The sequence below is a fragment of the Gavialis gangeticus genome, unplaced genomic scaffold, assembly GCF_001723915.1.
Source record: "Gavialis gangeticus isolate Ggan-Ray unplaced genomic scaffold, GavGan_comp1, whole genome shotgun sequence".
Lineage (NCBI taxonomy): Eukaryota > Metazoa > Chordata > Crocodylia > Gavialidae > Gavialis > Gavialis gangeticus.
Genome location: NW_017729031.1, coordinates 32,688,818 through 32,699,145, shown reverse-complemented (window position 1 = coordinate 32,699,145; position 10,328 = coordinate 32,688,818). Strand labels below are relative to the sequence as shown.

Sequence of the window (10,328 nt, the reverse complement as noted above, 5' to 3'; positions counted from 1 at the left end):
CTGTCATGGGACTCCAGAAAGGGCAGAGAGAGTAGGCATGGTGCCCACTCAGGAAGGCTCACCACCTTCCCCATCCCCTGACATCAGCAATGAACAGATGATGTCACCTCCCCACTTCCTGCCAGGGGTGTCACATCCCCTGTTTCCCCCTAGCAGGAGGAAACAGTCCCTACATGCCCCTGAGCCTAGGGCTTAAGCCTGGCCTTCTTCGAGAGTGAAGGGAACAAAGCAGCTCCTTGCAGCCTTCCTGCCTGTGGTCTCCTCTTGGTCGTGGGGGCTCTTTCCACCCTTGCAATTAGTGGCAGTGTGAGGAGCTGAGGTTGTGTGTATCCAAATACACCCGTATCCTGACAGCCTCCCCCTTTCACCAGGGCTGAGCCTGGCCCCAGGACCCCCTGGGAGCGGGCAGGGGACATACAGTCTGTGTCACAGACTGCGGAGCCGTCATTGGGGCAGAAGCGACTCTCCGTCTTCTTCCTCCCAAACTGCAGCTCGTGGGGGTCTGCCAGCTGGGCACGGCAGGTGTAGCGGAAGCGCTGTTCCTGGCGGGCTCCGTTCTGGGTGATGTTCACCGGCATCCAGGGGGTCCAGGGCGTGTTCCTGCGCACCTCGGGGCAGCTCTCTGGGTTGCAGGTCTTGTATTCCTGCCAATGAGGAAAACCACCCCTTATTCATCCAAGAAGACTTACGAATGCCTGCTCCGTGGCCGCACAAAGGGATCCCACAATCCAAGAACAACTGACTCTAAAGTCAGTTGACGCACCCTGACGGCACCACTACAACTCGCCCCAGTGCCCAAGGACAGTGCAATCCATGGGCATTAGTTGGCACTTACCTGGAGGTGCACGGGCCTTTTCAGTGGAGTATATTTGGCCTGTTGTTTTGCTTAGGGGCCGTATCTTTTCAAGATTGTGAGCTACAGGAGGCAAGGTCATGTGCCTTCTTAGAGAGGCCCTAGCATATTTTGGGCACCAGAAAAGGAAATAAATAACAATATCAAGTGGGATCCTTTGCTGCATCTGCATCGACCAATGCAATGACTTCTGGCTGCAGCAGTGTTTGGCTGACGAAAAAGAGCAGCCCATTCTCTGGCACCCCATGTATGCTACTATGCATATCTTTTTAAGAGGTTGTATCTCCCTGTCCATTTGTTTTTCGAAAATTCACAGGGAAGACCATCTTTCTGTGCTTGAGCTGCTGCAGACATCGGCGGGGGCTGTGTGTATCAGAAGTGCTGGATGCACGGATATCCGAGCAGCCCTAGATTCTTGCAATCCACCCAACCTGGAGGATGGACTCCAAAGAATAACACTGATTTCCTGCTTTTAAAAAATGCAAAGGCAGTCCCTGCTGGCGAGGGAGAAAGGAACTTACTGCGTGAGATCGTTGTGATTCTAGCCCGGACGCCAAGCGCCGCGTGAACAGATTCCAGATCAAATTTGTTTAAACCTAGGAAGACCCTTCATAGAGCTAATTAAAACTACCTTGTACCTAATAGCTGGGAGCTAAATGGTGGGAACGGTCATCGCTGCATCCCTGATAGGATGTGCTTATCTCTGTCGACTCAGGCACAAAGCCGGATTCTGATTAATTGCATGAGCTCCCCCCATGCACCAACTGAAAGGAAAAAGGGGTGGCAGGTGCTTGAGCCACCGTACTAGTGTGGGCCATGGGCCAAACCCCAATAAAGGCTAATGAAAAGACTCCCCCTTCCAACTTCCACACGTTGACTTCACTGAGTTTGGGCGCACGCCCACCGGAGCACATGCCTGTCCCACAACCACGTAGGGCAAAGGCTGCTGTTGGCCTTTTGCTCTAGCTTGCGAGCCAAACAGTAACGGGGCCCACATGTAACTGAGCTCCACTGCACCCCACCACCTGCGCTGTCAATACATATAGCCAACCAGCAGTGGCTGCCTACCGCATGGGTGATCTGGGTTCAAGTCCCAGCTGAGGTGACTTGGGGTGAGTGAGATAACAAGAAGCAAATCTTCCCTTGGAGAGATGGGAGTTCAGGAAGGGTGGGTGTTTCTCAAGGGACTAATCCTGCAGCACAGAAAAGGACCATCCCAGTACACATAAAAGGGGGGGAAAAAGCAAAGAAACCCTCTTGGTTGAGCAGGGAAATCCAGGAGAGCCTGGAGGGGAAAAAAGAGGCCTGCAGGCTGAGGAAGCAGGGAGCAGCCACCAAGGAGGAGTGTACCTGTGTGGCTCAAGCTTGCAGGGAAACAGTGGAGAGAGCCAAAGTGGAGCTGGAGCTTAAGCTGGCAGCTTCTAAATGATGTCTTTGCATCCGTGTTCCTGCACACGAATACAAATACGTATCCTTTTGGGACTTTAGGTAAGCCCAGTATAGATACCAACCCACCAACTGTTTGTGATGGCCTAGTAAAGGGGCACCTGGAGGGGTTGGATGTATTTAAGTCAACAGGTCCTGATGATCTTCATCCTAGGGTACTAAGGGAATTAGCTGGAGTCATAGCGGAGCCGCTGGCACAAGTGTTTGAGCACTCGTGGCGCTCAGATCAGGTCCCAGAGGATTGGAAAAGGACCAATGTGCTCCCTATTTTCAAGAAGGGGAGGAAGGAGTTAATCTCACCTCTATCCTTGGCAAGACCTTTGACAAAATTGTTAAGGATGACATTTGTGGGGGACCAGCAGGTAAAATGATGCTAACAGGCAATCAGCCTGGGTTCACAGCAGGCAGATCCTGCCTGACTAACCTGGTTTCATTTTACAATTGGGTCACAAAACGCTTGGATGAAGGAATAGCAATAGATGTTATTTACTGAGATTTTAGAAAGACCTTTGACACAGCGTCACACCCAGTTCTTATAAATAAACTAAACAGTTGCAATGTAAATTATTGCACAGTCCGGTGGGTAAAAAATTGGCTTATGGGACGTACCCAGAGAGGGGTGGTGGACGGAGCAGTCTCTACCTGGAGGGACGTGGGCAGTGGAGCCCACAAGGCTCTTTCCCGGAAGCAGTACTATTCAGTAACTTCATTAGTGACTTGGACAAGGGAGTAGAAAGCACCCTGTCCAAGTCTGCTGGCGACACCAAACTATGGGGGGAGGTACGCAAACAAGACGGCAGGGAGTGAATCTAGGCTGATTTGGACAGGCTGGGGAAATGGGCAGAACAGAATAGGATGCATTTTAACAAGGACAAGTGCCATGTGTTGCACCTGGGGAGGAAGAACCATCCGCAGTCCTACAGCCCGGGAGGCACCGCTCGAAGTAGCACAACTGCGGAAAGGGATCTCGGAGTTGTAGTCGACTCCAAAATGAACGTAAGTCACCTGTGTGATGCGGTAATAAGTAAAGCTAACCGCACTGTTTCTTGCACAAGTAGGTGCATCACAACCAGGTCCAGGGAGGTGATCCTCCCCCTCTGTGCGGCACTGGTCAGGCCGCAGCTGGAGTACTGCGTCCAGTTCTGGGCGCCGCACTTCAGGAGGGATGTGGACAAGCTGGAGAGGGTCCAGAGGAGGGTCACTCATCTGGTTAGAGGCCTACAGAAAAAACCCTATGTGGACCGACTGGGAGACATGAACCTCTTCAGCCTCCACATAAAAGGTGATCTCATGGCTGCCTACAAACTCATCGGGGGTGGGGGCAGCAAGAAATATGGGATGAAATGTTTACCAGGGCACCTGTCAGGGTAACTAGAAATAATGGCCACAAACTGGAAGAGAGCGAATTCAGATTGGACATCAGGTAAAAATTCTTTACAGCGAGGGTTGCCAAAATAGGGAATACGCTTCCAAGGGCGGTGGGGCTGTCCCCTTCCTCGGAGGTGTTCAAGAGGAGACTGGACAGACACCTGGCTGGGGTCATCTGAGCCCAGCACTCACTCCTGCCCAGGGCAGGGGGTCAGACTCGATGATCTAATAGCTCCCTTCTGACCCTGACATCTATGAAACTATGAAACTATAACTCACCACGGCGCAGCCGGGGCAGGTGTTGGCATTCTCGCAGGACCTCTGCCTGGAGTGGATCCCTCCACCACAGTTCGCACTGCACTTATTCCAGGGGCCCCAGGAAGACCAGAAGATCGGCAAAGGGCACGGGGTATTCTCGTTGCAGAATCTGAAAGGGTGCAGGCAACACAGTTCCCAAAACGAATCCAAGCAAGTGACAGGAGACAGCAAAAGGAAGGAGGAACCGGGTTGAAATGATCCCCCAAGGCAGCGTCGCACGCGCCACATGCACGTCAGGTGCAATTCGCCCTTGCACACAAGGCTGATACACTCAGACAAGTGGGGCATAGGTTTTGCCGCTGTGAACTGCACCGCTTAGCTTAGAGGAGTGAACAAGATATTTTGGGGGGGGGGGGACGCGTTAACACATTTGGCACCCATGAGTAGGACTAGATTCCCAAGAGAGTTTGGATCCCATACAAGATATCAGACAACTTGCTCCCTAGCAAATTGCAAGAGCAGAGCACTACACTGCATACCTGCAAGCTCTGGGCAGTACAGCGGACTGGCAATCACATATCACTAATAGTAAGACAGATATAATGCTTGTGGGGAGGGAGTTAGGTGGGCACAGCAGAGCTCAGCGGGGCACTGCTTTGTGCCATGTGGATGTACCCTTAGATGCCCATATTTGTTAGATGGGTTTTCAAAAGAGCTCATTGCCCCCACCCCCAGTGTGTCCCACCGGGACTTCGAATCTGGCCCATAGGTGACAATCCATCCTCAGTTATGGGTGCTGAGTACCTGAAAACCCAGTCTCTTAAAAAAAAAATCCAGCCCTCGCTTTTGTTTGGCTCATAAACCGCTGCCTGAAATCAGGTTGAAATAGCTGAGTGTATCTAAAAACAGACCCTGCATTAACGTTATTGCATTTCCCTTCTTTGTAAAGGTAACGTCATTTTTCTTCCATTTCTGATTCAGTCTCCTCCAATTGAATCACTTAGACTACAACCAACTGACATGCGGTTTCTAAAACAAAGCAGGTCCCATCTTTGACTGGCTACGAATCAAGCCAAACATAAAGAGCCCAGAATCAAAAAGTTAAATGAATTATGCTCTGCGGTCTGAAACGCTTGGAGAGGCCTGCCTCTGGTCACCACTCCCGGGACCCGCAAAACCTGCTGCCAAGAAGACCTGGCCTTTGCTGTAATATCAAAGCAGGAAATTGGATGGGAATACTTTGAAGCACCTGCTTAACAACTGGCTGGACTCTGAGAAGTGGCTTATTGCAAATGGCAGGTTGGGCTCCAAAGTTATTGTCTTCCAAAGATTTCAGATGAAATTTGCTCAGCTTCCAAGAGGAAGTTTTCAGCGATAACAGCTCTGCAACCTTGCATCTGAGACCAAAGCCACGTTCGCTCTTTTTGTACATCGGCACTACACATTCAGACCCAAGCAGGGGAAAAATCAAATGTTAGCTGTGAAGTGACGGCCACAGCTTTGCTACAACCCAGCGGATGAGTTACCACACCTTAACTTCTGGATTTTCCTCCTTTCTGTATGCAGGATGCAACTCTCCAGCCCTGATGCTGCACTGCCACCAGTCTATTGCATTCAAACCTCCATCACGTGGGGGGCAATCACGCCCTCGTGTGTGTAGTCATCGCCTCTAGAACGAAGACGTTGTTCCCCCGCTAGACAGAGTCTGAGCGCTGAACGCCTCTTACCGCTCCTCTCTGCTCTGTCCAACGCAGACCCGGCCCCCGTGCCGTGGAGCAGGGTTGCTGCACGACCTCTGGCGGACCTGAAAGCCAATCCCGCAGGACGTGCTGCACGGGGCCCAGGAGGACCATGGTGTCCAAGCTCCATTTCTAATAAACAGGGTGGGAGGGAGAGGTGAGAAAACAGGAGAGGTGGGTTAATCCAGCGCCATGCTACTGGCTGACAAGTCCCCGAGTAGCAGCCTGAGATATGAGTCTGAAAGACGTGCTCCATGTCAACCAGACTGAACCTAGGCAAGGATTTAGGACAAGGTTTTTCAGATGTGTTTGGCTCTGGCTGATCTCCCATTCCCACTAAACTCCAGGGCAGATCTCCCACTGACTCTGAAAGGAAGAGAAGTAAGCCGGAGCTGAGCTCTGCTGCAAATCCCGCTGTGCTTCCACGGGCTTGCTGCAACATGATTGATGATGATCCCATTCCTCGATAAATCTCACTGACCGTTCTCCTCCTCGGCCTCCCTAGTTGGGCCATGTGAAAGCACAGCAGCAGATCCCCAATCCCAACTAAAAATCCAGACCTGGTTCATGGCATGGGCCCTCCAAAAAGTGCGGGATAGCTTTTGTGCGCCCCAGAAGCCACCCGTGGCAAAGGAGATGCAAAACCTGTCCTCTGCTAAGTACCCAGCCCTTGCCAGCTCTCCCAATCCTCTCATGATGTTTGGTGTTATCCTCACAGCCCCAGCTCCTGAATCTGATTAGGAAGTGAGAATCTCAGCTTCCATTTAAAAGCAATTAGTTTCCTGCTTGCAGGAGAAAAAGGAGAGCCTGGTTCCTTTAGCTTCCTGTGACTCTAACAGCACAGAAACCAGAGGCGTTTAAGCAGACCCCAACCACTGTCATTTTAGAAAGCCCATTATTTTTAAAGCCAATCTCGCAACTAATAGTTTGGGTTGGCAACACCACGGTGCCTTCGAACACAACTGCAGTCGAGGGCGGAGGAATCCGATTCTGGATCAGGTTCACTAGAGACTCCCCGCCGAGACAGAGCCGCCAGCCGGGCCGCTCTTGGTCTTCCTGCGCTGCGTCATCTCACTGCGGCACTGGTCCGAGCCCAGTCACCTCACTTGGCAAGAACGAAAACCAAAAAATGCCACTTTCTGAAGCCTACTCAGTGGTGCCCTCGGCTTACGGTTGATCTCCAAAGCCGAGCTAGGAAACAGATGTTAATTTTCAAACCATTTATTGAACTAACACCCCTGGCAAGAAGTGTGGTCCAGCTTGGCACCGATCAAGGTGCAGGATGAAAGCTAAAGCTGCCGCTGCCCTGCCACACTTTTTATGTTCGTTATCGGCTCTCGCCTGCTCTTGGCAGAAACGCGCTGGGGATCTCTTCCCCTTTGTGCCGCAAGAAATCTGTTTATACGAAAATCCCACCCGCCCACGTTTTAACCCACCCATCCCTTCACCGTTCTCAACCCAGCGAGAGAGTTTCATGGAAAATCTTAAATGGATAAAAAATATCACAATGAGGATTTTGTTGTTGTGCGCTCATTGTAAAAAGAAAAGGAAAATGCACACAAAAAATTCCTCATAGCCGCTCTCATAATCTATTTCTATTCTAGGGCTTTGAACAGCATTGAAGAACATCGTGTGTGTGTGTGTGTGTGTGTGTGTGTGTGTGTGTGTGAGCATTGAAGAGCATCCTATATCTATCTATCCGTAGATAGGTAGATATGTATATGTATATATAGATAGATAGATATGTATATGTATATATAGATACATAGATTGATAGATAGATATAGCTATATTGATCTGTATAAATAGTGATAGATAGATAGATAGATAGATAGATAGATAGATAGATGATGCTCAGAAATAGATATAGATATTTCCAACTCCTGCAGAAAAGGAAAATAACTACAGACTATAGTATAGATTAGACTCAGATAAAGCCTCAAAAAAAGAGTCTCGTCAGCTCCTTGTTTTCCTGGATCCTTAATGGCACCAAAGAGTTTCCGATTTCAGATTTTCCAGCTCTTGCTTTCTAATAAAGCTTATCTTGAAACACCCTGCTCTCGTTGCAAAAACATCACAATGCCATCTGAAGTCAATTAAAGGAAGTTCTAGGGCTGAGGCAGATGTAGGATGACCAGATGTCCCTATTTTTCAAGCCCTGTTGCTTCCCTGCTGAGGGCTGGGTATGTTTCTCAGCCACTTCTTGGAGGCTGGTCCCCACTTTTGCGCCCCTAGACCAGAGTCAAGAGCAGGGGGGATGCTTAACGCCCGGGTGCCTGGTATCAGTCACCGACTGAACCGGGCGGCCGCAGGGGCCCCGGCTCGGCGCAGGGCAGCGAAGCGGGGGTAGGGAAGCCTGGCTCGGTTACACAGGCAGCACAGCATGCAGCTGGAAAGACAAGCTCCAATTAAAATGTGAACTTTAATAAAGGCAGCTGAATCTTCTGGTGCCAAAAACGGGACGGAGGTAGGAGGAGTTGATGAAAAGCTTCCTCAGCGGGACGAGAAGGGGAGCTGAGCTAGATTAAAACTCTGCTGGCCTTTTATCCACCACGGCGCTGGTGCAGAAGGCAAACAGCGGTCACAAAGCTCCCAGCCCCTGCCTGCTCCTCCTTCCCTCGGGTCGACATGGCTCGGAGGGCATGCCCAGACCCCAAATACCATTCAGCAGGCCTCCTTCCCTCTCCCTTTGGGACACCTTCCCACACTTTCAAGCCCAGATGCCTAGGAGTGGAGCCCATCCATTGTGTGATTATTGCCTAGAGCCAAACCCTACTCCCCCGCTCCCACCACGCTTCCCACTCCCCAGCTCCGGGAAACAAAGACCAAGACGACGATGGTCAAGATTCACACTAGTCCTCAACCTTTGGCGCCCAACTTGAGAGGCCTGTTTTGTCACAGGCAGCTCTTGCTGACCTCCTGTGGAGCGGCCCCGCACGGACGCCAGGGCCAAACGTGGCCCAAAGACATGCGATACCAGCAGCAACTTATGGGAAGAGGCCAAGTCCCAGCAGGAGCCGTCCCGTTCCCCTCCCAAAAGGCGCTGGCACGCAGAAGTACCTTGAGCAATTCGCCACCTCAATCCGGGCCCCTTCACAGACGCGACCCCCGCAGCGAGGGCGAGGGCTGTCACACGACCGCGACCTGCACACGCAGGAGCCGGTGCTGTCCCCGTCCGAATGCTCGCACGGCTGCCACAGGGACCACGGCCCCAGCCTTCCATTTGTCGTCAGGTTTTTCACCTAATTTGGGCGGGGGAAAGAAAAAAAAAAAGTCATTACTGAAAGTTTACATTCCTGGAGATGGCACCGCAATGGAAATGAGATTAGGACGCAGCCGCCTGCCCGCGCCGTCAGCCTGACGCTGTCTAGCGCAGCCTCAGCTTTGATCGTGCAGCAGCCGCCTTGTCCCCGGCGGTAGTTTGCTACGCTGCTGCGGCTGCAATGTGCGGGACGGTTCCTGTAGCATTCGTTTAGCACAGGCATGTCCGATGTACAGCCCACAGGCTGGATCCGGCCCAAAGAAATGCACTGGCTGGCCTGCAGGGCACCAGCAGTTTGGGGACGGGGTGACTGAGGCCAGGCTGGGATCTGCTGTAGAGAGCCCCGTGAGGGACATGCGCTTGCAGCACGGGGGGAGCAATGGTTGCACTGCTGCTTGTCCTGTCACTATGTGTGGAGCTGGCCCACAAAGAGGACAGTTTGATATCCCTGGTGTAGCATGTCTATAACATTAGTGTCCAAGTCGGATCATGGGCCCTCTGCACTAGGCGCTGTACAAATCACAAGGCCTGTCTGAACCAGCTAGCAGTCTAAACCAAATCGGAGAGTCAGCAGCTGGCCAAGCAAGCCGCTGCTTACAAGAGCCGAGTCAAACTTAGCTTTTGTAAGTCAAACAAAGTCGACTTTTCGACAATTTAGCTAGTCTATAAGGTGCAACTCTACCCTACCTTCCAGTAGATTTTATAAGTGTGGGATGGGAGGTGGGAGAGACCAGCATGGCAAACTTAGTTTGGAGAAGAGACAACTGAGAGGGGATTTAATAGCAGCTTTCGACCGCCTGAAGGGTGTTTCCAAAGAGCATGGAGTTCAGTGGGGGCAGATGTCAGAGCAAGGAGCAATGGGCTCAGGTTGCAGCAAGGGGGGTTTAGGTTGGATATTAGGAAGAACTTTTTCAGGAGGAGGGTGGTGAAGCACTGGAACAGGCTCCCCAGAGAGGTGGTGGACTCTCCATCCTTGGCAATTTTAAGACCCAGCTTGACAGCCCTGGCTGGGATGATCTAGGTGGGGCTGGTCCTGCTTTGAGCAGGGGGCTGGACTAGACCTCCTAAGGTCCCCTCCAACCCCCACTTTCCATGATCCTATGACATCTGCTGTGCCAGGCACGGTCAAGCACACTGCACTGCTCCACTGCAGCTGCCTCTTAACTTGGAAGCAGTGGAGCTGCCTTGGCACGGAGCTTCAGGATGGGCTCATTAGCACAAAATAATGAGGCCTGAATTTAATTAGGCCCTAACCTAATTAGCCTGCCTGCAACACTGCGTAGACATGGCTAGACAGGGCATCGTGCCACAGGATCTTGCTCCGGGGTGCTGTAAGTTTGCTGTGAAGACAGGGCCACCCCAAGAAGTGAAACAATATGGCCAAGCAGGGCCAAGCAGGGCA

At 51.7% G+C, this 10,328-nt stretch overlaps 1 protein-coding gene across 2 annotated transcripts in view; it reads right to left on the bottom strand.

Moving 5' to 3' along the window:
* Positions 1-10,328, bottom strand: part of SEMA5B (semaphorin 5B) — a 310,450-nt gene that overhangs the window by 47,823 nt on the left and 252,299 nt on the right. For both annotated transcript variants that reach the window (XM_019522582.1, XM_019522583.1), the window contains exons 13-16: positions 8,725-8,906; positions 5,653-5,796; positions 3,947-4,094; positions 419-644 (exon numbers count right to left, since the gene is read on the bottom strand). In XM_019522582.1, coding sequence (XP_019378127.1) covers positions 419-644; positions 3,947-4,094; positions 5,653-5,796; positions 8,725-8,906 — 700 coding nt within the window. The remainder of the gene's footprint in view (positions 1-418; positions 645-3,946; positions 4,095-5,652; positions 5,797-8,724; positions 8,907-10,328) is intronic.